A 27807-nucleotide genomic window follows, 5' to 3' on the forward strand; every position below is an offset into this window, starting at 1 on the left:
CGCAGTCATCGTTATATGACTCCTCAAGAGCCAAACGAAGAGTGCGCTCCTCTTCTAGAGCACTAGATAATTCGGCAATTTCATCGGCATAGTCACGACTATGTCCCTGAAGCTCAGAGATGGTCTCCTCATGAGACTCAATGAGGTCAGTGGCCTCACCCAGTTGTTCCAAGAGAGAAACAAAGTGCTTCTTGGGTTCTCCCTTAATAGTGCACAAAAACTTGTCGAGATCATGCTCATTAAGTTCCCCAACATCACTATCTTCAACACAATTTAACAATGAAGGAGCAGAAGCAATGTTGGTCTTAATGATGGGAGTTACCTGATTGATACCTTTTGCCATGAGGCACTTGGTGATGTGGTTCTCGTTGGGAGCGTTGAAGAGAGACACCTTCTGGGGAGAGGTAGTGGCAATAGCAACAGTTGTCGTTGCCACTGTATCATCATCATCATCGTATGAAGGATACTCTTCAAGGGCCACCATCCCTTTTGGGTGAGGTTTCTTCACAAAGTTGTTCTTGATTGGAAATGATTTGGTTTTGTCTTTGCGAATGAGCTTGCCTCCGTTGTCTTCCCTTTTCTCATAGGGACATTCGGCCACGAAGTGACTCACGTTACCACAGTTATAGCATGTCCTTACTCGTTGTTTGGGTTTGAATCCACTTGAGTTGTTCTTGGTGAAAGTGGGTCTTGAGTTCCTCTTGTTGCCCCAGAACTGCCTTGATGCAAGAGCCATGTGCTCATGATAGGCATACTTTGTGTCCTCAGGGCAGCCCTCCTCTTCCTCATCATCTTCTTCTTATTCAAGTATTGCTTTTGCTTTCAACGCATGGTTGGGTGAAGTTGTCTTTGATCGAACACGAGCAAGTGCATTGTCGGCTGTTTCGTTGATGATTGACATTGCAATGAATTCATCCAACACCTCACTGGAAGACAAGGAGTGAAAGTCTGGCCGCTGACGAATGACTGATGACATAGCTTTGTTGAAAGGCATGATGGCTTTAAGGAACTTGCGTTTGACCCATGTGTCATCCACATCCTTGCTCCCATGATCCTTGAGTGCCACAGCAATAGCAGTCACCCTCCGATAGAGATCACGAGGGTCCTCGTCTTCCTTCATCACAAACTCATCGGCCTTATCAAGTATCACTTCATAGTTGGATCGTTGAATGCTTGAGCTTCCCTTATACAACACCATAATATGCTCCCAACAATCCTTGGCCAAAGTGAAGGGACGCAAGTGAGGAAGATCTTCAGGTGGCACTGCAGACTAGAGAATAAACAAAGCAGAGTGATTGTATTGATTGTCTGCATCTTCTCTCGGAGTGAGGTTGCTTGGATCATGAGGATAATATCCTTGCTCAATGATTCTCCACAAATTTGTTGAGCTGTGATTCAAATGAGACTTAATAGAAAATACCCAGTTAGCAAAGTCACCTTTCACAAGCTTAGGAGGAGGACCAACAGGATTAAGACGTGGTGCGGGAACGGATCCTCCATAGACCATGGGGGGTGGAACTGAGGCATATGTTCCAGTCCCATCCTTTTCGTGAGACGAGGGAGGTTGCATACCTTTAGCCGCTTCCTTAGAGGAGTTGGCCTCCGAATCGGAAACGGTGGGTTTAACCACTATAGCCGGTTCGGGTGAACTTTTAAATCCCTCAATTAACTCTTTAAGCATGGTCTTGACCTCGTTCGTCAAGGACGTCTTGAGAGCGGCCATAGCCATATTCAAGTCGTCCCTTGTGACCGAAGTCAAGTCCATGGCCTCGGGTTGCCCATGATTAATTCCCTCTTCGCCTTCCATACTCTTCGGGTGGTTAAACCCTTAATAAAGAGACGTGGCTCTGATACCAATTGAAAGGATCGATATGGTTGGCTAGAGGGGGGTGAATAGACAACGACCACTTTTTAAATAATCTTAGCAAGTTAAGGGAAACAACATACGGGTTCACAAATAATACGACAATGAGGTGAACCCTAAAGAAGCTAACAACAAGAGTTATTAAGACAAGTAAGATATAGTCACAAGCATAAGCAAATACAAAGTAAAGGATAGAGATAACCACAAGTGGAACCGATGGAGACGAGGATGTGTTACCGAAGTTCCTTCCCTTTGACAGGAAGTACGTCTCCGTTGGAGCGGTGTGGAGGCACAATGCTCCCCAAAAAGCCACTAAGGCCACCGTATTCTCCTCACGCCCTCGCACGATGCAAGGTACCGTGATTCCACTATAGGTGCCCTTGAAGGCGGCGACCGAACCTTTACAAACAAGGTTGGGGAAACTCCACACAAAGCTTGGAGGCTCCCAACTAGACCACGAAGCTTCACCACAATGGAATATGGCTTCGAGGTGACCTCAACCGTCTAGGATGCTCAAACACCCAAGAGTAACAAGATCCGCAAGGGATTGGTGGGGGAATCAACTTTTCTCTTGGTGGAAGTGTTGATCTAGGCCTTCTCAACCAATCCCTAAAGAATCAACAAGTTTGATTGGATAGGGAGAGAGATCGGGCACTTTTGAGCTTGGGGCGCAACAATGGAGCTTAGAGAGGTAAGAGATAGGGTTCCTCAGCTAGAAGAACCCTTTATATAGTGGGGGGGGGAATCAGACCGTTTTCCCACTCTCTGCCCGAGCTCCAGCGGTACTACCGCTGGCACTCCAGCGGTACTACCGCTGAACAGGGGCGGTACTACCGCCGCCTGGCGGTACTACCGCTGGATGCAGCGGTACTACCACTGGGACTCCAGCGGTACTACCGCTGGCCCCTTGGTAGTGCAAAAGCACTACTACCGCCAAGAAAGTCTTCGCAAAAAGGTCCGTCCACGAACTACCGCTAGGCAGGTGGAACAAAGCTCCTGGAGCGGTACTACCGCTGACCAGGGGCGGTACTACCGCCAGCTAGCGGTACTACCGCTGACCAGGGGTGGTACTACCGCCAGCTAGCGGTACTACCGCTGGCTGCAGCGGTACTACCGCTGGCTGCAGCGGTACTACCGCTAGCAATCTAGCGGTACTACCGCTAGAGCCAGCGGTACTACCGCTGGGGACCATTTTGCAAAGATGCGAGAAACAAAGTGGCGGGGGCCGCTCCAAAGATGAAGGAAAGGGAGAATGTGAAGTGTGCGCGTGCAAAGATAGATTCCACCCAAACCTTTCCACTACTCATCCCCTCTTAATAGTACGGCTTTCCTATGACTCAAATAAAGAGAATCGTAGAGAGCGCCGCGCTTCCGTTCCATGAATGAGGAGACGAGTCGTCTTGTGCTGTTGACGTGTGTTATCTGAAACCTTAACACACACGGTTAGTCCTTTACGGTACTGTCATCAATCACCAAAATTACTTAGGCATAATCTATGCCCCAACACTGAGGACATGGGATAAGTCATGCTGATAATAGTCATGTGAATTTGATATTCGTTCGGTATTTTGATATGATGTATGTTGTCTTTTCCTTTAGTGGTGTTATGTGAACGTCGACTACATAACACTTCACCATATTTGGGCCTAGAGGAAGGCATTTGGGAGTAGTAAGTAGATGGTGGGTTATCGGAGTGGCGGAAGCTTAAACCCCAGTATATGTGTTGCTTCGTAAGGGGCTGATTTGGATCCACTAGTTTAATGCTATGGTTAGACGTTGTCTTAATTCTTCTTTCATAGTTGTGAATGCTTGGAAGCAGCGTGTTGCTATTGGATATACTCTTGATGATCTTAAGGGTATTAGTCCCACTCTATGTCAGCACAATATTAAAACCCATCCTGATTCTAAACCAGTTGCTGATCATCAAAGGAGATTAAATCCTAAGATGAAAGAGGTCGTTAGAAAAGAAATATTAAAGCTTCTGGAAGCAGGAATCATTTATCCTATTGCTCATAGTGATTGGGTAAGTCCAATACATTGCGTACCTAAGAAGGGAGGTATCACCGTCATTCCTAATGATAAGGATGAACTAATCCCACAAAGGATTATTACTGGCTATAGGATGGTGATAGACTTCCAGAAACTAAACAAGGCAACCAGGAAAGATCATTATCCTTTGCCGTTTATCGACCAAATGCTAGAAAGGCTATCCAAACACACACACTTTTGCTTTCTAGACGGTTATTCAGGTTTCTCGCAAATACCTGTTGCACAATCTAATCAGGAGAAAACCACTTTCACCTGCCCCTTCGGTACCTTTGCTTATAGACGTATGCCTTTTGGTTATGCAATGCACCTACCACCTTTCAAAGATGCATGATGGCTATATTCTCTGACTTTTGTGAAAAGATTGTCGAGGTTTTCATGGATGACTTCTCCATTTACGGGTCTTCCTTTGATGATTGCCTCAGCAACCTTGATCGAGTCTTACAGAGATGCAAAGATACCAACCTCGTCTTGAATTGGGAGAAGTGCCACTTTATGGTTAATGAAGGCGTCGTCTTAGGAAACAAAATTTCTGAAAGAGGCATTGAAGTTGATAAGTCTAAGGTTGATGCAATTGAGAAAATGCCTTGCCCCATAGATATCAGAGGTATACGAAGTTTCCTAGGTCATGCTGGTTTCTATAGAAGGTTCATTAAAGACTTCTCTAAGATTTCTAGGCCTCTTACCAACCTCTTGCAGAAGGATGTTCCTTTTGTTTTTGATGATGATTGTGAGGAAGCTTTCGAAATACTTAAGAAGGCTTTGATAACCGCACCTATTGTTCAACCACCTGACTGGAACTTTCCCTTTGAAATCATGTGCGACACTAGTGATTATGCTATTGGTGCTATTCTAGGACAAAGAGTTGACAAGAAGTTGAATGTTATTCACTATGCTAGTAAAACTCTAGACGGTGCCCAAAGAAACTATGCCACTACGGAAAAGGAGTTCTTAGCAGTCGTGTTTGCATGTGAAAAGTTCAGATCTTATATAGTTGACTCCAAAATCACTATTCACTCTGATCATGCTGCTATTAAGTACCTTATGGAGAAGAAGGACGCTAAGCCTAGGCTGATCAGATGGGTTCTCTTGCCACAGAAATTTGATTTGCACGTTGTTGACCGAAAGGGTGCTGATAACCCCGTAGCAGATAACTTGTCTAGGCTAGAGAATGTCCTTGATGACCCACGACCTATTGATGACAGCTTCCCTGATGAGCAAATTAATGTCATCCGCAGTTCACATAGTGCACCGTGGTATGCTCATTATGCAAATTATATCGTAGCCAAATACATACCACCCAGTTTCACCTATCAGCAAAAGAAGAAATTTTCTTTGATTTGAGACACTACTTTTGGGATGATCCTCACCTTTATAAGGAAGGAGTAGATGGTGTTATTAGACGTTGTGTGCCTGAACATGAACAGGGACAGATCTTGCAGAAGTGTCATTCCGAAGCCTACGGAGGACACCACGCTGGAGATAGAACTGCTCATAAGGTATTGCAATCAGGTTTCTATTGGCCCACTCTCTTCAAGGATGCCCGTAAGTTTGTCTTGTCTTGTGACGAATGCCAAAGAATAGGCAACATCAGTAAGCGTCAGGAAATGCCTATGAACTATTCACTTGTCATTGAACCATTTGATGTCTGGGGTTTTGATTATATGGGACCCTTCCCAAGTTCCAATGGGTACACTCACATCTTAGTTGATGTGGATTACGTCAATAAGTGGGTAGAAGCTATCCCCACTACAAATGTTGATCACCACACCTCTATTAAGATGCTTAAAGAAGTCATTTTCCCAAGATTTGGAGTCCCTAGATATTTGATGACTAATGGCGGTTCACACTTCATTCATGGTTTTCCGCAAGATGCTCGCTAAGTATGATGTCAACCATAGAGTTGCATCTCCTTATCATCCTCAGTCTAGTGGTCAAGTGGAGTTGAGTAATAGGGGGATCAAATTTATCTTACAAAAGACCGTCAATAGATCTCGAAAGAATTGGTCTAGCAAACTTGACGATGCACTATGGGCTTATAGGACTGCTTATAAGAATCCCATGGGCATGTCGCCGTATAAAATGGTTTATGGTAAGGCCTGTCATTTACCTCTTGAGCTGGAACACAAAGCTTATTGGGCAATCAAAGAGCTCAACTTTGATTTCAAACTTGCCTGTGATAAGAGGTTGTTTGATATCAGCTCGTTAGATGAATGGAGGGCCCAGGCATATGAGAATGCCAAGTTGTTCAAGGAAAAGGTTAAGAGATGGCATGATAAACAAATATAGAAACGAGAGTTCAATGTAGGTGATTATGTCCTACTGTACAATTCTCGTTTAAGATTCTTCGCAGACAAGCTTCTCTCTAAATGGGAAGGTCCTTACGTTATCGAGGAAGTATATCGTTCCGGTGCCATCAAAATCAATAACACGGAAGGAAATTTTCCTAGAGTGGTAAATGGGCAAAGAATCAAGCATTATATCTCCGGTACTCCCATAAATGTTGAGACAAATATCATCAATATCATAACTCCAGAGGAGTATATAAGAGATGTTTATCACCCTGTTTCAGACCCTGAAAACGAAGAGGTGTCTGTTTCGGTAATAAATTGGACTCCGAAGCTTTTCCAATAGGAAATTTCCTCCATTTTGGAATCTTTGGAAAATTAGAAAAATAAAAAGCAGTCCGAAGAGCGCACGAGGTGTCCACAAGCTTGGTAGCCGCCACCTACCCCCCTGGTGGTGGCTAGGGGGCTTGTGGGCACCTCGTGTGCCTCCCGGACTTTGTTTTCTTGCGGAGCACTCCTTTTGGTCCAGAAAAAATCATTATATATTCGCCCGAAGGTTTTGATCTCCGTATCGCGCAGTTTTCCTCTGTTTTCGTTTCGAGCTTGTTGTCTGCCGCAGATTTAGAGCAAAGATGTCTCAGGAATCTGTTGGGGAGAATGATCTTCCCCAAGTTCATGAAGAAGTAGATGCTGATCTGAAAAGAGTAGAAGTCACAGAAGCCAGGGACAAAGCTAAGGAGAAAACCCAAGCTAGGGAGGAAGTTCAACCTATGTTCAACATTGAAGACATTGAAGGAGTAGATTTTCTCCAGCCCTTCCTCCACGTGTTGTCTCCATCCTTGATTGAACTCTTGAGGTTTTGCGAAACAACTCGTGCTCGCAATATTTCCCTTTCTCGTGAAGTTGTTTTGCTGGAAAACCATGTCGCAGATCTCAAAGGTATAAATCAAAGATTGATAGCTCTCTTGGAATCAAAGGCAACAACTCCACCACCTTCACCACCAAAGGAAGACAACTAAGCATTGGTATGGGCAATACCCTTGGATTTTTCCAAGCTTGGGGGAGTTGCCCTGGTATCGTATCACCTTTATATCTTTTGCTTTTACCTTTGTTTTAGTTCTTTCCTTTTCAGTTTTTATTTCTTCTCTTAGTGGAATAAGTCTTTAATGTTCAGTTTGAGTCTTTTGCTTTGTGTCTCCCCCGATGTATTCGAGCTATATAATAAAGAGTATCATAGTCAAGGGCTTTGCTTTGTGCCATGATGAAAAGTATGAAAAGAACGATAGCATGAAAGATCATGAGTTGATCTTATGGAAAGTGATAGCTTCACATATGACGTGTATGATGATTGAAACTTGTTGAGAATAAATCAACATAGACCTCAGTGATTGTTGCAATTAATAAGAAGTAATAAGGAAAGAGTGGTTCACATATAAATATATCATCTTAGACACTTTTTACAATTTTGAGCACTCACCAAACTATTACATGCTTAGGAGTAGATGTTGGACAAGGAAGACAACATAATGAATTGTGTTTGCTTGGTTCCAAACAATGTTATATGATTAGAGATCCCTTAGCATGTGACGATTGCTTCCACCTCATATTAGCCAAAACTCCCGCACCAAGTAGAGATACTACTTGTGCATCCATAAACCTTCAATCCAGTTTTGCCATGAGAGTCCACCATACCTACCTATGGATTGAATAAGATCCTTCAAGTAAGTTGTCATCGGTGCAAGCAATAAAAATTGCTCTCTAATATGTATGATCTATTAGTATGTGGAAAATAACCTTTGTACGAACCTGTGATGAGGAAGACATAAAAGCGATAGACTGCATAATAAAGTTCCTTATCACAGGAGGCAATATAAAGTGACGTTCCTCCGCACTAAGAGGACACGCATTCAAACCTCAAAAGCATATGACAACCTCTGCTTCCCTCTGCGAAGGGCCTATCTTGTACCTTTACTTTTTTCCCTTGTAAGAGTCACGGTGATCTTCACCAATTCCCTATTTTTGCCTTTGTCTTGGCTACCGTCACATGCTTGGGAAAGATCTATATTCATATATCAACTTGGAGTTGAGTACTTATGCTTTATTATTGTTGACTTTACCCTTGAGGTAAATGGTTGGGAGGCAAAACTATAAGCCCCTATCTTCCTCTGTGCCAGCTGAAACTTTGACACCATGAGTACCACGTGAGCTGTAACAATTGTGGAAAACAAAAGAGATGATTGAGTATGTGGGTTTGCCTTACAAGCTCTTATTTGACTCTTTCTGATGTTATGATAAATTGCAATTGCTTCTATGACTTTGGACTGTTGTTGGTTACTTCTCGGTAAGGTTTTTGCTTCATACTTTGCTTTGTGAAGGAATTGTTACTTTCCCATAAGAATCTTTATGATGTATTGTTGTTCTATGTGTGATCGTGATGCCCTCATGTCCGTATTATGTTTTATCGACACCTTCGTCCCTAAACATGTGGACATGTTTATGGAACTTGGTTTTCGCTTGAGGACAAGCGAGGTCTAAGCTTGGGGGAGTTGATACGTCCATTTTGCATCATGCTTTCATGTTGATATTTATCGCTTTATGGGTTGTTATATTACTTTGTGGTACCATATTTATGCCTTTTCTCTCTTATTTTGCAAGGTTTAATTGAAGAGGGAGAATTCAGGTAGCTGGAATTCTGGACTGGAAATGGAGCAAATCTTAGTCCACTATTCTGCACAACTCCAAATGCCCTGAAAATTTACATGGAATTTTTTGAGATTATATAAAAAAATACTGGGCGAAAGAAGTACCAGATGGGAGCTACCAGGGCGCCACAAGCGTGGTAGACGCCACCCCCTGGTGGCGGCTACAGGGCTTGTGGGCTCCCTGACGGTCCACTGGCCCCCCTCTTTTGCTATATGAAGGGTTTCGTTCCAGAAAAAATCAATTGGGAGCTCTTTAAAGGTTTCGTCGCCGCCACGAGGCGGAACTTGAGCAGATCCAATCTAGAGCTCTGGCAGGACAATCGTGCCGGGGAAACTTCCCTCCCAGAGGGGGAAATCGTCGCCATCGTCATCACCAACACTCCTCTCTTCGGAGGGGAGGCATCTTCATCAACATCTTCATCAACACCATCTCCTCTCCAATCCCTAGTTCATCTGTTGTAACCAACCTCCGTCTCGCGACTCCGATTGGCACTTGTAAGGTTGCTAGTAGTGTTGATTACTCTTTGTAGTTGATGCTAGTTGGATTACTTGGTGGAAGAGTTTATGTTCAGATCCTTGATGCTATTCATTACACCTCTGATCATGATTATGATTATGCTTTGTGAGTAGTTACTTTTGTTCCTGAGGACATGGGATAAGTCATGCTAATAATAGTCATGTGAATTTGATATTCGTTCGGTACTTTGATATGTTGTATGTTTTCTTTTCCTCTAGTGGTGTTATGTGAACGTCAACTATATAACACTTCACCATATTTGGGACTATAGGAAGGCATTGGGGAGTAGTAAGTAGATGATGTGTTGCCGGAGTGACAGAAGCTTAAACCCCAGTCTATGAGTTGCTTCGTAAGGAGCTGATTTGGATCCACTAGTTTAATGCTATGGTTAGACGTTGTCTTAATTCTTCTTTCGTAGTTGCGGATGCTTGCGAGAGGGGTTAATAATAAGTGGGATGCTTGCCCAAGTAAGGGCAGTACCCAAGCGCCGGTCCACCCACATATCAAACTATCAAAGTAACGAACGCGAATCAAATGAACATGATGAAACTAGCATGACAGAAATTCCTGTGTGTCCTCGGGAGCGTTTTTCCTCCTATAAGACTTTGTTCAGGCTTGACCCTTGCTACAAAAGGGATTGAGCCACTTGCTGCACCGTTGCTACTACTTGTTACTTGTTACTTTTTGCTTGCTACGTTTCACCTCACTACACCATCACTTGTTACCGCTACTTTCAGTGCTTGCAGTTATTACCTTGCTGAAAACCGTTTATCAGAGCCTTCTGCTCCTCGTTGGGTTAGACACTCTTACTTATAGAAAGGACTACGATTGATCCCCTGTACTTGTGGGTCATCAGGGAGCAGTGGGGTCACGTTCTCGTCTCAGCGTCCGTCGTCGCTGCCGCAACGACGACCGCCTCGACTCGCGTTACGCTAAGACAAGGGGCACCGGTGCCACGAGCTCGTCTCGGCGTCCGTCATTGCTACCGTGACGACGTCCGCCTCGACTCGCGCTACGCTAAGACAGGGGGGCACCAGTGTCACGCACTCGTCTCGGCGTCCGTTGTCGCAACCGCGACGACGTCCGCCTCGACTCGCATTACGGTAAGACAAGGGGCAGCGATATAACGGGCTCATCTCGGCGCCCGTCGTCGCTACCGCGATGATGTCCGCCTCGACTCACGTTACGCTAAGACAAGGGGGCACCGATGTCACGGGCTCGTCTCGGGGTCCGTCGTCGCTACCGCGACGACGTCCGCCTCAACTCGCGTTACGCTAAGACAGGGGGGCACCGGTGTCACGGGCTCGTTTTGGCATCCGTCGTCGCTACCGCGACGACGTCCGCCTCGACTCGCGTTACACAAAGACAGGGGGCAGCGGTGTCACGGGCTCGTCTCGGCGTCCGTCGTCGCAACCGCTACGACGTCCGCCTCGACTCGCGTAAAGGTAAGATAGGGGGACAGCGGTTTAACGAGCTCGTCTCGGCGTCCGTCGTCGCTACCACGATGACGTCCGCGTCAGCTCGTGTTACGCTAAGACAGGGGGGCAGTGGTGTCACGGGCTCGTCCCGTCGACCGTCGTCGCTGACGCAACGACGTCCGCCTAGACTCGTGGGGGGAAGTGGTGGCACGAGCTCGTCTCGACGCCACGAGGACGTCCGCCGCTACGACGTCCGCTTTGACTCGCGTTACGCTAAGAAAGGGGGCAGTGGTGTCACAGACTCGTCTCGACGTTCGTCGTCGCTGCCGTGATGACGTCCACCTCGACTCGCGTTACGCTAAGACAGGGAGGACGTCCGCCTCGACTCGCGTTACGCTAAGACAAGGGGGCACCGATGTCACGGGCTCGTCTCGGGGTCCGTCGTCGCTACCGCGACGACGTCCGCCTCGACTCGTGTTACGCTAAGACAGGGGGGCACCGGTGTCACGGGCTCGTCACGGTGTCCATCGTCGCTACCGCGACGACGTCCGCCTCGACTCGCGTTACGCGAAGACAGGGGGGCAGCGGTGTCACGGGTTCGTCTCGGCGTCCGTCGTCGCTACCGCGACGACGTCCGCCTGGACTCGCGTTACACGAAGACAGGGGGCAACGGTGTCAAGGGCTCGTCTCGGCGTCCGTCGTCACAACCGCTACGACGTCCGCCTCGACTCATGTAACAGTAAGACAGGGGGCAGCGGTGTTACGAGCTTGTCTCGGCGTCCCTCGTCGCTACTGCGGTGACGTCCGCCTCAGTTCGCGTTACGCTAAAACAGGGGGCAGTGGTGTCACGTGCTTGTCTCGGCACCACGACAACGTCGGCTTCGACTCGCGTTACGCTAAGACAAGGGGGCAGTGGTGTCAGAGACTCGTCTCGGCGTCCGTCGTCGCTGCCGCAGCGACGTCCACCTTGACTCGCGTTACGCTAAGACAGGGAGGCAGTGGTGTCCCGGCTCGTCTCGGCGGTCGTTGTCTCTGCCGCGACGACGTCCGCCTCGACTCGCGTTACTCTAAGATAGGGGGTAGAGTTGTCACGGGCTCGTCACGGCGTCCGTCGTCGCTGCCGCGACGACGTCCGCCTCGACTCGCGTAATGCTAAGACGGGGGGCAATGGTGTCACGGGCTCGTCTCGACATCCGTCGTCGCTACCGCGACGACGTCCGGCTCGACTCGCGTTACGCTAAGACAAGGGGGAGGCGGTGTCACGGGCTCATCTCGGCGTCCGTCGTCGCTACCGCGATTACATCCACCTCGACTCGTGTTACGCTAAGACAGGGGGTAGGGTGTCACGGGCTCGTCTCGGCGTCCGTCGTCGTTACCGCGACGACGTCCGCCTCAACTCGTGATATGCTAAGATATTGGGGCAGTGGTGTCACGGGCTCGTCTTAGCATCCTTCGTCGCGGCGCCTCGACTAGTGTTACGGTAAGACAGGGGGCAGTGGTGTCACGGGCTCGTCTCGGCGTCCGTCGTCGCGGCGCCTCGACTAGCGTTACGGTAAGACAGGGGGGAGTGGTGTCACGGGCTCGTCTCGGCGTCCTTCGTCGCGGCGCCTCGACTAGCGTTACGGTAAGACAGGGGAGCAGAGAGGTCACGTGCTCGTCTCGGTGTCCGTCGTCGCTGCCGCAACGACATCGGCCTCGACTCGCGTTATGCTAGGATAGAGGGGCACCGGTGTCACGGGCTCATCTCAGCGTCCGTCGTCGCTACCGCGATGACGTCCGCCTCGACTCACGCTACGCTAAGACAGGGGGCACTGGTGTCACGAGCTCGTCTCGGCTTCCATTGTCGCAACCGACGACGTCCGCCTTGACTCACATTACGGTAAGACAGGGGGGCAGCGGTGTAACGGGCTCATCTCAGCGCTCGTCGTCGCTACCGCGATGACGTCCGCCTCTACTCGCGTTACGCTAAGACAAGGGGGCACCGATGTCACGGGCTCGTCTCGGGGTCCGTCGTCGTTACTGCGACGACGTCCGCCTCAACTCACGTTACGCTAAGACAGAGGGGCACCGGTGTCACGGGCTCGTCTCGGCGTCCGTCGTCGCAACCGCTACGACATCTGCCTTGACTCGCGTAACGGTAAGACAGGGGGGCAGCGGTGTAACGAGCTCGTCTCGGCGTCCGTCGTCACTACCGCGATGACGTCCGCCTCGGCTCACGTTATGCTAAGCCAGGGGCAGTGCTGTCACGGGCTCGTCTCGGCGTCCGTCGTCGCTGACGCGACGATGTTCGCCTCGACTCGCGTTATGCTAAGACAGGGGGGAAGTGGTGTCACGGGCTCGTCTCGGCGCCACAACGACGTCCACTTCGACTCACGTTATGCTAAGACAGGGGCAGTGGTGTCACGGACTCGTCTCGGCGTCCGTCGTCGCTGCCGCGACGATGTCCCCCTCGACTCGTGTTACCCTAAGACAGGGAGGCAGTGGTGTCACGGCTCGTCTCGGCGGCCGTCGTCGCTGCCGCGACGACGTCCGCCTCGACTTGCGTAACGCTAAGAAAGGGGGGCAGCGGTGTCATGGGCTCGTCTCGTCATCCGTCGTCGCTACCGCGACGACGTCCGCCTCGACTCGCGTTACGCTAAGACAGGGGGGAGGCGGTGTCACGGGCTCGTCTCGGCGTCCGCCGTCGCTACCGCGACTACATCCGCCTCGACTCACGCTACGCTAAGACAGGGGGGCAGTGGTGTCACGGGCTCGTCTCGGCGTCCGTCGTCGTTACCGCGACGACATCCGCCTCGACTCGCGTTACGCTAAGATGGGGGCAGTGGTGTCCCGGGCTCGTCTAGGCGTCCTTCGTCGCGGCGCCTCGACTAGCGTTACGGTAAGACAGGGGGGCAGTGGTGTCACGGGCTCATCTCGGTGTCCGTCGTCGCTACCGCGACGACGTTCGCCTCAGCTCGCATTACGCTAAGACAGGGGGCAGCGGTGTTATGGGCTCGTCTCGGCGTCCGTCTTCGCTACCGCGACGACGTCCGCCTCGACTCGCTTTACGCTAAGACAGGGGGGTAGTGGTGTCACGGGCTCGTCTCTGCATCCGTCGTCGCGGCGTCTCGACTCGTGGAACGGTAAGACAGGGGGCAGTGGTGTCATGGGCTCGTCTCAGCGTCCGTCGTCGCAGTAGCGACGACGTCCGCCTCGACTCGCCTTACGCTAAGAGAGGGGATCAGTGGTGTCACGGGATCGTCTCGGCGTCCGTCGTCGCTACCGCTCGACTCGCGTTACGCTAAGAACATGATTGCACACCCAGAACAGTATGAGAACAGCAAACCTAAAATATTTTTAACACTGGCCTTGTGAGCTGCTGCTGCCAAAGATAAGAACAGCAATGCACACTCAAACAGGTCCTAAGATATTTTGAACACTTGCCTTGTGAACTGCTGCCAACATTATAAAGATCAGGAGCAAACCTAAAAAACGCAATGGTTCAGAGATGCATTTCTTCTATTGGTACAGAGATGCATTTCTTCTATTGGTTCCAGAAATGCCACTGGTTCAAAGATTCCCTTTACAAAATGAATTGCTAGTCGTTTATGTCTATTCACTGAAACAATTTTGAATTTTGGCAGTGCTACATCTAGCTCCATCTAATATACTGCATCTAACTCTATCTAGCTGAGATTTGATATTCCAAGATAACTCATAGTGACAACATAATTCAGTAGTTTAAAAAAAAATTGCAGTATGTAGACTCTATTTAGAAATTCAGAGATAACGAATAGATCAAGCTGAGATCAATGAACATACTAGTGAGAAAAGACAAGCTGAGATTAATATCAGAACATAGCAAATTAGCAATACAGTTCATTGAAAATAGATCAAGGAAAAACAAGCTGGGATTAATGCCAGAACATGCAAATTATTGATGCTTTCTTTGTTTTTCTCTCTAAAGGAGCAGATGTGCTCCTGATCTTTATTCTACAGGAACAGAATTTGTCAATTGAGGCTTGCAAAATGGATTGTCCTGTTGCTGCTCCTGTTATGATCTGCAGAATTGGTGGCTTGCAGGTGTGATTTTCTCCTGATCTCTATTCAGAGCAGAGTGTTGCTCCTCTGAATTTTTTGCTGCTCTGAATTACCAAGATGCAATTCATCTATTGGTTCAGAGATTCCCCTACAAAATCTGAGCACAGACACACCAAGGTGGTCTTCTTTTCTTCACTTTTCGGATCCACATTCATTCTATTTTCTAGTCAAGCATCCTCACTGGATTAGTCCTTCCAAAATAATCAAATCATCTTCTTCCTCGTCATGCTGAAAGTGAGCAAAGCTGTGCGTGAAGGGAACTACCTAGCCATGATTTATCATAGCAGAGCTGCAAAAGAAAAGGGCATCCATTTGCTGTTCCCTGTCAAATCTGGGTGTTCGTGAGCTCGGAGAGGGTGGCGGCCGTCAGCTATGGACTCATTGGAAGGAAGAGGGAAGGGGGGAAACTTGGTGATGCGGGTCGGGAGCCCGGGCATGAACAGGAGCAAGGTCGAGCGCGAGGGCTACGGCCGCCGGACCACGCCTCGCCGTAGTGGCCGCTGACCACGCGGTGCTTGTGCGGGCGCGGCGCCTCGCCGTGTTGGCCGCTGCGGCCTCTGGTCCTCGCGCTGCCTGTGCGTCGACGGCGCCTCGCCGTATTGGCCGCTACAGCGATGTCTGAGTTGGGACGATACAGGCGAAGCAGCGGTTGACGGCAACAGCAGAGCAGCGTCGGGCGCGATGCTCCTGCCGAGGAAGATGGTGACGGCACCGTGGACCACCACCGCTGCAGGCGAGGGAGTGGAGGCGAAGCTGCATCGGCGGCCGCGCACGGAGAAGTTGGCGGAGCTGCTCGATGCCATCGCCTCTGCAGACTGCAACACCGGAACAGAAGACAGAAGGCTTAGGAGAGAGAGCGCGAATGAGGAGGCCAACAGAGGATTCGTGAGAAGATCGGTTTCCACTCCGAGTTCAGATGTCGCCCGCAGCCCATGGCATATCTTCCCTAATAATAAAGCGCGGAGTCCTTATCTCGTCCGTCGTCGCGGCGCTTTTATAAAAAAGCCCTCCTGTTTTCTGGAAATCAACCCGCGGTACGTTTTTAAGTGATACACAACAGAAAAACGTTTCGTTTTTGTAAAAACGCCCCTGTAGTTTTCGAAATTCAACCCGCAGTCCATTAATCAAACACATCACGCCAGATCCCCTTCTTCTTCCCCACGCACGAGGGCGCCGCCGCCGCCGCCGCCACCTTCCTTGCAGAGTCTGCGACCAAAGGAGGAGGACCTTGAGGCCTTCTACCGCCGCTTCCTCAGGTCTAGGATCCTCGCTCCCGCATATTCCCCACCCCCCGTCCTCTTCCGTCGCGGTGAAGACGACGATGACAGTTAGCCGGCCGGCCATGCTCGGTCTCAGAGCCACCAGGGTCGCGCGCCTCCCGTGCCCCTACCCCTCTCCGTGCTCCGCCGCCCAGGCGGCCTCCCTCTCGGGGCCCGCGCGTCGCGCCCCGCCCCTCGTCGTCGCCAGCCCCGCGCCGCGCCTCGCCCCTCGCCGTCTCGCTCCTCGCGTCCGCGCGGCCCGTTTCTGCCGCGTGGGGCTCGACCATGCGCCCCTCCGGTGAACTCCCCAGGCCGGGCACCAGGGGTGAGTGTTAGGGCAGGCGCTGTCGCTCGCGTGCGTGTCAGTTTGGCCGCGGGGATTGGGCAGCATTTTGTTCCTAACCCATTGCCCGGTCGGCTTCATACTCTGATTGATTGAGTTCTTGCCTGAGGCTTGGCCGCCCATGCGCAGGGCTGTGTGTCGTGGCCCTCGCCGTCTCGGCGGCCGCAGTCGAAGATTCGTCTGCGAAGGGGAGCGTGCACAGGCATGTAACCGAGGAAGTCATGAGCATTCTGGATATGGTTATCTACTTTTGTTTAATTCTACCGCATTTGTATCTTTCCATTGAACTTCCGTCAGAGTCCAGATCGACGTGAATGAAACAGTTCTATTGAGTGTCCCGTTTACTGAGGTTAGGTGGTTGATGATAGTACGGATACTTGGCCTGTCAACGAACTGTGCCTCCATGGAATTTGAGACTTCTTCCCACTATTCCTGAGGTTCAGGTTGTGTTAAAATAGACTGATGCTTCATACCTGCTTTTGTAGAGAAATGAGCGAAACATTAAGCTTGTTGCAGGGATTAACGACTACTCAATACTCTATTCAACGGCTACTGAGGCGGCGAATCTTTTCAGATTATCCGACCAGCCGAGGCCTGGCGTAGCGCTGCCTTAAAAAAACACATTTTATAAGAAAATAGTAATTTTAGATGTGTTCAGTTTTTTCAGTTTTTCCTATTTCTACAAGCCAGCGGGGGCGCGCATGTTCTTCCACTTGGGTTGGTATCTCCCTCCTCCTATCCATTAGCTCCCTCCATTGTTGTACCTTGGTTCATGATGCCGCACCGTATGTCTGTATCTTTTGAACTGAGCAGCGTCGGAACAATCTCTGTCAGGCATCGGATCCTCTGAACTTGTAAGCAATCCATGTACAGCTGCTCATTTCGTGTTATTGTTTTACATGATTTTGCATGCGTCTACTATTTGTCTCCGGCTGTCAGAATTAATTTTCCCTTTACTCTGCCCTCGGTTGCAGCATGAGCAAACAATTGATGTTCAGTTACTTAGTTCGGCTGCTTATTCTCCTGAGTGGCATTTTCATACCGCAGTTCTGCATGCACAGCAAGGACTCTCTGCTGTGGGTTGGTCTGTTCTGCAAGTTTGGCATGAGATTTGTCATTCGTGTCATGTTGGTAATTCTTTTCTCTGTGCAGCACAAAGCACAAGCCACACAATGCAATCGGGTTTATTGTTGGCAGAAATCAGCGAGTGCAGCGTTTCGGTGCTCAGTCTCATCTGCACCCGATCAAAAGAAAAATCAAAAGAAATGCTAAACAAATTCAACAAAATTCTATTTTTTCTTTCCATGGTAGATAAGTTTTTGCCTGAGGTCCGCCCTAATTTTCAGATCATTTGAACACCTAAGCAACTCTAGCAAAAAAAGACAAATCAAATCAAAACAGTGCATAAATAGTAAACATTTTTAGAGACCCGAAATTTGTCTTTTTGCGAAGGCTGCTCAGATGTCCAAATGATTTCAAAATTAAAGCGGATCCCATGCATCAAATTATCTACCCTGCATTTTTTGAATCTTTAAATTATTTTAGTATTCGTTTTGATCTTTTTATTCAGCCTGGCGCAGATGAGTCTGGGCTGAGAAATGAATTTTTGAAAATCAGCCCCCTTTGACGGGCTAGACTAATCTGCACAAGAAAGCAGTCACAGCCATTGAATGGCACCAGGACAACAAGAAATTAGTCAAATGCGCGCACAACAACCACAATATAAAATTTGCAGCACCAACCCAATGATGGAAGTGGTACATAAAAGAGAAGGCCTCCTTTTGACGTTCACCACATACCACTCCTAAATCCCCAGCCTGAACTGAATTTCGAATGAAATTGGGAGCCGTGAGAGGCGTGTGTGGATGACGCATCCATCTCTCTCTCTCTCTCTCTCTCTCTATATATATATATATATATATATATATATATATATATATATGGATGACGCATCCATCTCTCTCTCTCTCTCTCTCTCTCTCTCTCTATATATATATATATATATATATATATATATATATATACTCGGTCACTCGCTAGGACGGTTACCAAGCCACAACCCTGAAGGCAGTTGGGCAAATATATCACATGCCACGCTCGATGGTTGCCCGAAGAGCTTTGGCAATATGAGCTTCCACTACTCCTTTGACATCGGATCAAGGTGCTATTGGGATCCTGACTTCAACCGTACCCCACTTGCAACAACACCGCTCAGCCCCCAGGACTCTTCTTAAGCAAACGTCATCACCGAGGTGATTGAGAACATCTCAAGTACCCTACCTTGGAGAGACACTTCTCAATATCAGTGGTTAGTGGTTTGACATGTGGTTGTGCAGCCCAACGACCCGAGTTCAATTCTTAGAATTGACAGGTGATGCTGGGGGGGGGGGGGTCATTTATTGAGGATCAAGTTTCGTGTGATGAAACCATTCATCAAAAAATATTTCGATATTCATTTTGAAAAATTCTGCGGTCATGTTTATCTTGGTATTCATACTAAAATGGCCGTATGCATCCCTAGGCAAACATGTACGTGCGGATGATAACAGTGCATCACCGCGCGGGTTACCAACTTGAACTCAGAGGTTGAAGTAGTTGTGCGACATTTGGATGGATGGCGACACTTTTTTCTTTAAGTTTGCCTTTTGGGCTCCGATTCTTCTTAAACTTTTCCATCTAGATGTAGTGAGCTCCGGTGTAGATTTCTGATGTCTTCCTGAGACGACGAGGTTATAGTTTCTCATTGTGCATTCACGACGACGATATTTGGTGTCAATTGCTTCAGATCTATTCAGCAGTCAACCACGATGACTGCGGCTCCAGGCCGCTGTCATCAGGGACACGTGCACAAAGACTTCTCAACTATCATTGACAAGTTCAAGCCGGCTTTGGTATGGGAGTGTCGACAACGGTGCATCGGCGACTCGTTTTGACGGCGGCAATGGTTGTTCAAAGGCTAGACCTCGATGCAATTTCTATTAAGTTTAAGTTGCTTTGTACTTATGATGAACTTCTATAGCATATGTCATTTTGGAAGAGGAAAAACTAGATTTCCTATGAAGACAAAAAAATGGTGAAAACACCCACATGCGCGGATGCGGAATTTCATTTTGTCCACCTGAAAACACGGTTCCGTTTTCGTTTCCATTCCCATGCATGAGGAACTTCCTCCCTTTTTGTAAGTTCCTATTTCAGTTTCCCTATTTCCACTTTGTTTCCACATTCTTCGTCAAACACAATAGGAAGATTACACTCCATTTTGAGTCTTATACGCATATATGGTGGCGCACGCGTGGGATAGACACCGTGGGGAAAGTTTGGTTTTAATAGTTTATTGGTTGCAAGTGTGAGCGGATCTGCTGTTCGTTGGTGCGTGCGGGAGGGGGCGTTAGGTGGGGATTCCTGCGGAATCCAGGATGGACGGAGGCCCTCAGATCCAAGCCAGAAATTTGGGGGAGCCGAGAAGAACAATGGAGGTCCAAGAATCTGATGGCGGGGAGGGGAATCGAAGACGACGGTGGTGGGGGGTGAAATACGGCCGCGAAATCGGAAGGGGAGCGAGCATGGAGAGAAGAAGGGGGAAAGAGATTTTGGAAACCGGAGCGCGGCACGGACGGATCCGAGAATAGAGAGGAGGCGCTCACCTGCAGGACGCTGCCGGATCCTATGCAGCTTGAAATAATAGCAAAAGGAAATACTTAAGAAAATGATGGTCGGCATGTACATGTTTCATTTAGTCCTTGATGTACTCATAACTGTCATAGAAATTTTAATTATTCTACTTTAATTACCATGGAATGTGGAAACATTGAGCCTTAGACATGCAACAATCACATCTAATAGCATTGTTTTGTTGACTATTTAAATCAAAATCATTCGTCAACTTTGATTGGAAATCTTATCCCAATACTTTTGATACTGTACTTCGATTTTGACAACAAAAAGTGTTTCAACTTGCCATGTGGAAAATCAAGGAAGAGCATAACCATGTTTACTTATTAGTTTGTTTTCTGATAATGATATTGGATTTAGAAACTGAACAATTATTTTAAACCAAAATTATTTGAAAATTTTATTTTTATATGGCTGTTTGACTGATTGCAATGTTGTTTTAGTGATAGTTTTTTCCAAGTGTCTAAGCATATTTTTTTACACCCGATGCAACGCACGGACCCTTTTACTAGTGTTATATATACGTCAACTCGTTATTGATCCACCTCCCTGCCTTGACTCGTTAGTTGCCTCCCTGGCGATCGAACCTGCGTGCACTGGCCCGGACGCCATGGCGGCTTCCGCTGGAAAGAAAGAGGCAGCCTGGCCTCTCACCATGGCGCAGTACGAGCGGCTGGAGAAGCTGGGTGAGGGCATCAACGGTGAAGTGTTCAAGGCGTGGGACACCGAGGACAACCTGATCGTCGCCGTCAAGCGGCTCAGCGGGAGCGGCGACGACGGCTTCATTATTTCCGGCCTGCCGGAGGTCATGCGGGAGGCCATGTGCCTGGGCGCGTGCCGCGGCATCCCCTCGATCGTGCAGCGCCGCGCAACCTGCGTTGCCGCATGCCAACGCGAGGCTAGCGATTCTTTCATCGTGATGGACTACGTCGGGCGCCTCAACCTACGTGGCTACATGCAGCCCCGGGTCCGTCGTCGTAGGCCCTTCTCCGAGGACGAGGTGCGCCGGATCATGAAGCAGCTCGTGGAGGGGGTGACGGCCGTGCACGCCGTCGGCGTCCTGCACCTCAACATCAAGCCGGAGAACGTGCTCCTCGACGACGGCACCGAGGACAGGAAGCAGAAGCCCAAGAAGGGGCCCGTCGAAGCCGATGTTAGCGGCGAGCTCAAGGAGGACCGCATAGTCTACAAGATCGGCGGTTTCGGGATGTCCATGAAAGGGCGAAGCAAAAGACAACCGGAGGTGACTATCCTGACACCGTACAGCGCACCGGAGCTCCTCCTGCACTCTTGCGAGTACGACGATCGCGTGGACACGTGGGGGCTTGGATGCATAATGGCCGACCTCCTCTCGGACACCGGCGTCTCCACGTTCGATGGTGAGTCGGACATAGAGATCATGGCTAAAGTGTTTGGCATCGTCGGCACAGAGGGGATCAAGGACTGGTCTGGATACTCAGGGGTAGCGTCTGGCCAAAAATCGAAGCTGCCTGGTGGCAGAGGCATCAGCCGCCTTCGACACAAGTTTCCCAGTCGAAGTTGTCGGCGGCCGGCTTCGAGGTGCTCAACGGGCTGTTGGAGAGCAACCCGGAGAAGCGGCTTAGTGCAGCAGAGGCGCTCCAGAAGCCTTGGTTCCATAACCGCCGACGCGGCTTTGCCGGTTTCTTCAAGTCGTGCGTGGTTGGAGTCCTACCAGAGAAATAGGATTTACATGCTTTACATTCAAAAAAGATGGATACCAAAATTTATCATTGTTGAAGTGTTGTATTTAAGAGTTGGACGTAGTGATAGTTTCGCCTTTGACGAACCATTTTAGAGATCCGCAAACTGCATATCAACGATGAAGTCGTCTTGAGTTCGGGTGTGGAGGTGATCTATCATTTTTTTCCTTTAATGGCTACTCTTTTGGTGTGAGAGGCAGGTGACGGTGTTATTGTCAAACTCACATATTTCTTTGATCTTGTTTGTAATTTTACTTTTTGGTTGGTGTTTCTTTATGCAAAGGCTAGCGTTCTATTACGTACCCGGTTCTATCAAGTCGGTGCGTACGTGACTTGTGCTTTAATTTTTATATAATACAAATAAGACACGTATTATCATGCAAACATAATAATTGGGCATGTGCTACCAATCATCCAGTTGATTTCACAAAAACCTATGTCGCCTCTCGTGTCGTTCGATGCGCCTCTCGGGGTGTCGCTCTCCCGCCTCTTAATTTACAAAATAAATAAAATAACGCTCCTCTTAATGATCATCATATTAAAGTTTCATATACAAAATAATCTCACTCTTAAATTGGGTCAAATTCAAATTTAAAATATAAAGTCCAGAAATTATTTCACCAATAACTAATACAACAATGTGTGCAATATTCTAGATAACCCCGTCATAATTTTCCAAGTGAAACCAACATCAATGGAATTTTTAAATCAACCATAGAAACTTTTTAGTTGACCAATAACATTTAAATTGGCCTCTTCAAAATAAACAATTATTACAAACCATTACAATTGACATGAAAATAAACAATTATTACAAACCATTACAATTGACATGAATTTTTAAATCAACCATAGAAACTTTTTAGTTTCTTTTAAAGTTTTAAAATATAATGTAATGTTTACATAAAAATTGGATTACTTTTTAATAATAATTATCATTTTTATTGAGTGGTAATAATGTTTTGTTTTTTGATGGATAATAGCATTTTTGTGTACAACATATTTTCAAAAAATAAATTGAACAATATATATTTTAAATTATTTTTTGCACAACTTGCTAAGCTCCTGCAAGTGAGCTGCTTTGAGCGTAGAGACAAAGCCTTCGCACGAGACACAAAGCGCGTCCTTCGAGCATTTTCCTCATCTTCTTCTAAAAAAAAGTTCTCCTCATCTTCTTCTCAAAGAAAAAAAAGTTGTCCTTATCTCTTCACTTTGTTCCCGTCACTCCCCCCATTCCAATGGTGGTCACCCCCTCCCTTCCATTCCTTGTGTAGTTGAGCTCTCAATGTACCTCCAATGGTGGCCGCCCCTTGTCGTTCATCCCCTCCGCTGGCGAGAGGCCACATGACTTATGAATTTGACATGCTTTCTTTCGAATGCCGGGTTCTCACAACGATATCAACGTGCTTGAACAATCTCGAGTGTTCAAAAGGCTTTGCAACGGGAAATCACCGTCGTTGTGTTACTACATCGTCAACGGTTGAAACTTCAGCATGTGATACTATCTTAGCAATGACATCTATCCTTAATATGACATCAATGCAGTAACAAATTGACTGCCAGCCAACGAGGAAGAGAAATAATAAAAGCGGTAAAAGTAAAAACAGCGGAGTGAAGCCAGCGAAGGCGAAGGATCCCGGCAAAACGGAACGCCTTTCTCTCCTCCCCTTCTCCCCTCCGAAACCAGCACCGCCCGCCGCAGCCAGCACACAGATTTCCTTCCACCTTTCCCCTCCCCTCCTCTGCTCGGGCTACCGACCGGCAGGCCAAGAAGCCCATCGCCTACCCCTCAAGCCGGATCCGCCATGGCGCTGTACCGTCGCGCGGCCTCCGCGATCCAGCGACGCGGGGCCCAGCCCTTGCTCCCGGCGCGGGCCATGGCGTCGCTCCTCGGCTACGTCGAGCCGGCGCCCAAGGACCCCATCCTCGGCGTCACTGAGGCCTTCCTCGCCGACCCTCCCTCGACAAAGTCAACGTCGGCGTCGTACATCCTCCCTCTCGCCCCCCCTCCTCTCTTGTACCTTCGCTTGCTTGTTTCTTTGTTCGGGATCTTTTGCGCCCGAACGAATGCCGCCGGCGACGGCGGCTGGTTCTAAGAAATGGTTCGATGTACGAACTACAGGGCGCCTACCGGGACGACGACGGCAAGCCCGTCGTGCTCGACTGCGTGCGCGAGGCGGAGCGTCGGATCGCCGGCAACCTCAACATGTGCGTGAGATCCCCCTTCCCCGCTTTCCTTCGCTCCGCTCCCTCTTGCTACCTGTTGCTCGCACGAACGGTGTTCGATGAAATTTCCCACCAGCCAGGTGTGAATCGACGTCCACACGCCATTAACCACACCACCTCCATTTTTGCTCATGTCGTCCCTTTAATGGAGAATTTGGATGCTGGCTTGCAGGAACCTCTCTTGAACCTAGGCGGCCTTTCTCGTTTGTGACGCCGCCGTGTTCATTCCGCCGTCGCGGTCTTCTCCTCCCCGTGCACATACACGGACCGTGACGGGCTCCGCGTCGTACGCATCTCCTCTAGACCACATACTCGAAGCCGCGGGTCCCCTCCTACTTCTTCCTCGACCGCCTCTGATGGCTGCTTGCTTTGCTCCAATTTTTTCTATATCTTCAGATCGGGTCGCCTAATTCTTCATCTCCGAGGCTCGATCTCGGGTCCCAGACTCAATCCCTCTTGCGGAAATGTTTATCCGATCTGAATCTGGTGAGCGTGTGGATAAGAAGACGCTGACCGTGGGGAGGGATGTTTCTGTAAAAACAAAATGTTACCTCAACTAAAAGAGGACTGCGGGTTGATTCCGAGAAAACAGGAGGGTTTTTATGTAAAAGTGACGCGACGGACGACAGAAGCACTACGTGCTTTATTATTAGGGAGAGATAGATACCCAAATTTATCATTGCTGAAGTGTTGTATTTAAGTGTTGGGCGGTAATGGTTTCGCCTTTGGCGTGCCACCTTAAAGATTCGTAATGCTGCATATTAGCGATGGAGTTACGTTGAGCTCGGTTGTAAAGGTGATCCATCATTTTTTTCTTTAATGGCTACTCTCATGGTGCTAGAGGCGGGTAACGAGTGTTGGTGTCAAACTCACAGGTTTTTTTGGTCTTGTTTGTAATTTTACTTTTTGGCTGGTGTTCCTTTGTGTAAAGGCTAGCGTTCTACTACGTATTCAGTTTTGCCAAGTCGGTGTGTACGTGACTTGTACTATAATCCTTATCTCTCCCTAATAATAAAGCGCCGACTGCTTCTGACATTCGTCGTGCCACTTTACAAAAAAAGCCCCTGGCGTTTCCTGAAATCAACCTCAGTCCGGATTTAAGTCAGAAAACGAGTCTTTTTTTGCATTTTTCAGAAAACCCCGTGATGTTTCAGGTAATCAATCCGCCCTCCGTATTTAAGTCAGCCGAAACGTTTTTTCATTTTAACAAAAAAAACCTGACATTTCAATTAATCAATCCACATTTTATCTAAAACAAAATTATCCATATGTTTTAAACCGTAACTCCGATTTTAACATGTTATATATGAAATTTGATTAAAAAATGTATAGAATCTAAATAGGATGTTATTTTTAGCTGTTGAATACTTCTTAAATATTATTTTTGGTGCAAACTTAATCTGTAGTACATGGTCCTTTTTTCTCTCTTTTCGGCGACGATACGAATTGCAATAAACACTCATTAAATTAAAACCAAATTGAGAGGAAAGAAAACATCGTTAACCACACATGCACACCTTTGGAAACCTCATGGGGAGAAACAACATATTTCTCATCTTATTCCGAGTGACTGTACATTCAAACGCGTGTTCGTTGTGTGAGCACTAAGGTCATCGTCGGCAACACAAATGTGATGCCATGTGAAAATATATTGCGCTCAGAACGTGTGTTATTTTCTCTTCCATTGCAACGCACGGGCTTTTTTGCCAGTACAATATAAATGAGACACGTATTATCATGCAAAAAAAAAGAATTGGGTCTGTGTTACCAATCATCCAGTTGATTTCACGAAAACGTAAGCGCCTCAAGTGCAGTGCGCAGCATCATGACATCTCTTTGGTCTCTCGGGGTGTTGCTCTCCCACCTCTTAATTTACAAAATAAATAAAATAACGCTCCTTTTAATGATCATCATATTAAATTTTCATATAGAAAATAACCTCACTCTTAAATTGGGTCAAATTCAAATTTATAATATAAAGTCCAGAAATTATTTCACCAATAACTAATACAACAATGTGTGCAATATTCTAGATAATCCCCTCATAATTTTCCAAGTGAAACCAACATCAATGGGATTTTAAATCAATCATAGAAATTTGTAGTTGACCAATAACATTTAAATTGGCCTCTTCAAAATAAACAATTATTACAAACCATTACAATTGGCATGAAACTTTTTGTGCAGCTTCACAATGTTACAATCTATTTTTATGCAAAGTGCCACATTTAACAAACATAAATCGGTAGCTCTTTTGAAAATGAAAACACTAGCTAACTAAAGAAACAGAAAAGAATAAAAAACAAGGGATAGGACATACCTATTCACCCGGGCTTCTAGTACACAAGAGAGGCCCAGCCCACCAACTCCATCTTCTCCTTCATCCTGCTCAACGAGCCGGCGTGGATGACCGCACAACGTCCATGCAGGGGCGGAGACAGGGGTGCGAGCAGGGTCAGACACCCCCATCACCTCGCCCTCCTCCGGTGGTAGGTACTAGTATTAAGTTTGTATGTATAGGTAATTAGGCTCACTTGTTGACCGTTAATGGCCCAACATTGGACTTTCTGTTCACTTCCAGCCGAAAGGCCCAAAACAAGATTGCATTGTTCAATCCCTAGTTGTACGCATCAAGTAAAACGAATATAGGTGCAGCGATGATCGTGCGATCGTGGAATTCAATTTTCTTCACGTAATCGTGGTTTCTAGATCCCTGCTTCCGCCTCCTCTCGGCTCATCGCTGCTTCCGCCGTCACGACAATGGCACAAAGCAGAGGGCACTCAGCTCCAACGGCAGTTGAATCTACGAGACCACGACTGCATGTGCACTTCCTTACACCGTACATCAAAGGATCAACCAGAAGGAATTAAGGTATGGTCACTCCTGGTTATGGTAGTATTACCTCCGTCCCAAAAACGTGTCTAAGATTTACCCACATACATATGTAGTGTTAGACTAGATAAACCTAGTACAAGCTTTTTAAGACCGAGGGAGTATATATATTAGTATTAGTGTTGGTGAATTAGATTTAATCTAACAATTAGGGGCGGTCAGCTTATAGTTTAGAAATCTTTTTTTTTCTTCCTTTAATGTTATGGTTGAAGGATCAAGAGGAAGAATATAACAAAAATAGATTCGTATTTTAAGCCCATTCTTGTGGCTAAATTACTGAAAATGCAAACTGATGATCAAAATACTATGGCATCACTAGAAATTTCATAACAAGGTAGAATTGGAAGCACAAAATATCATAGGGATCAACACGGCAACATATTGGGGAACTCCATCCTGACAAACCAGGATGAAGCACGTTGATTCTATGTTTACAACGGCCTTTATAGTTATACATCAGAGAATATCTCCTTTTTTAGAAAAGGAGGATACAACCGACATAAATTCTGCAGTTGAGATTATTCGCCCCCCTCATGCCCAAATATTGGCGGGAACCGCTAGGGATCAGACTATAGATCCCTTGCATTGTATCACACTAGTCACTGACCGTAGGATGAGAAGCACAGTGACCATCGGATCCATCAGTACATTACCGTGCATTATAACGTAGTTTGCATGCTGCATGCGTGATTCCACATTAATTGCCATCAATTTGTTTCCTAACATCCACTCCTATAAATCAGGGAATATCAAATTGATTAGGCTCCATGCTTTCCAT

General features: G+C 47.6%; 1 protein-coding gene, 1 long non-coding RNA gene and 1 pseudogene across 3 annotated transcripts; all 3 read left to right on the top strand.

The window, feature by feature from the left end:
* The first annotated feature begins 16028 nt into the window (after positions 1-16028).
* LOC123409753 lies at positions 16029-17420 on the top strand. Its single transcript, XR_006612894.1, has 2 exons — positions 16029-16171; positions 17003-17420. It is a non-coding gene; the product is annotated as an uncharacterized LOC123409753 (long non-coding RNA).
* Positions 17421-20799: 3379 nt separating this feature from the next.
* Positions 20800-21893, top strand: LOC123409006 (annotated as a pseudogene).
* A 1639-nt stretch (positions 21894-23532) lies between these two features.
* On the top strand, positions 23533-25100 carry LOC123410350 (aspartate aminotransferase, mitochondrial-like). 2 transcript variants are annotated; one of them, XM_045103281.1, is made up of 3 exons: positions 23533-23894; positions 24033-24118; positions 24309-25100. In XM_045103281.1, coding segments are annotated over exons 1-3 (267 nt in total). In that variant the 5' UTR covers positions 23533-23715; the 3' UTR covers positions 24311-25100. The 2 variants fall into 2 exon arrangements, 1 of the variants encoding a protein (XP_044959216.1); XR_006613034.1 differs by having other exon boundaries at positions 24033-24216.
* Positions 25101-27807: the final 2707 nt, after the last annotated feature.

This window comes from Hordeum vulgare, chromosome 7H (assembly GCF_904849725.1).
Source record: "Hordeum vulgare subsp. vulgare chromosome 7H, MorexV3_pseudomolecules_assembly, whole genome shotgun sequence".
Lineage (NCBI taxonomy): Eukaryota > Viridiplantae > Streptophyta > Magnoliopsida > Poales > Poaceae > Hordeum > Hordeum vulgare.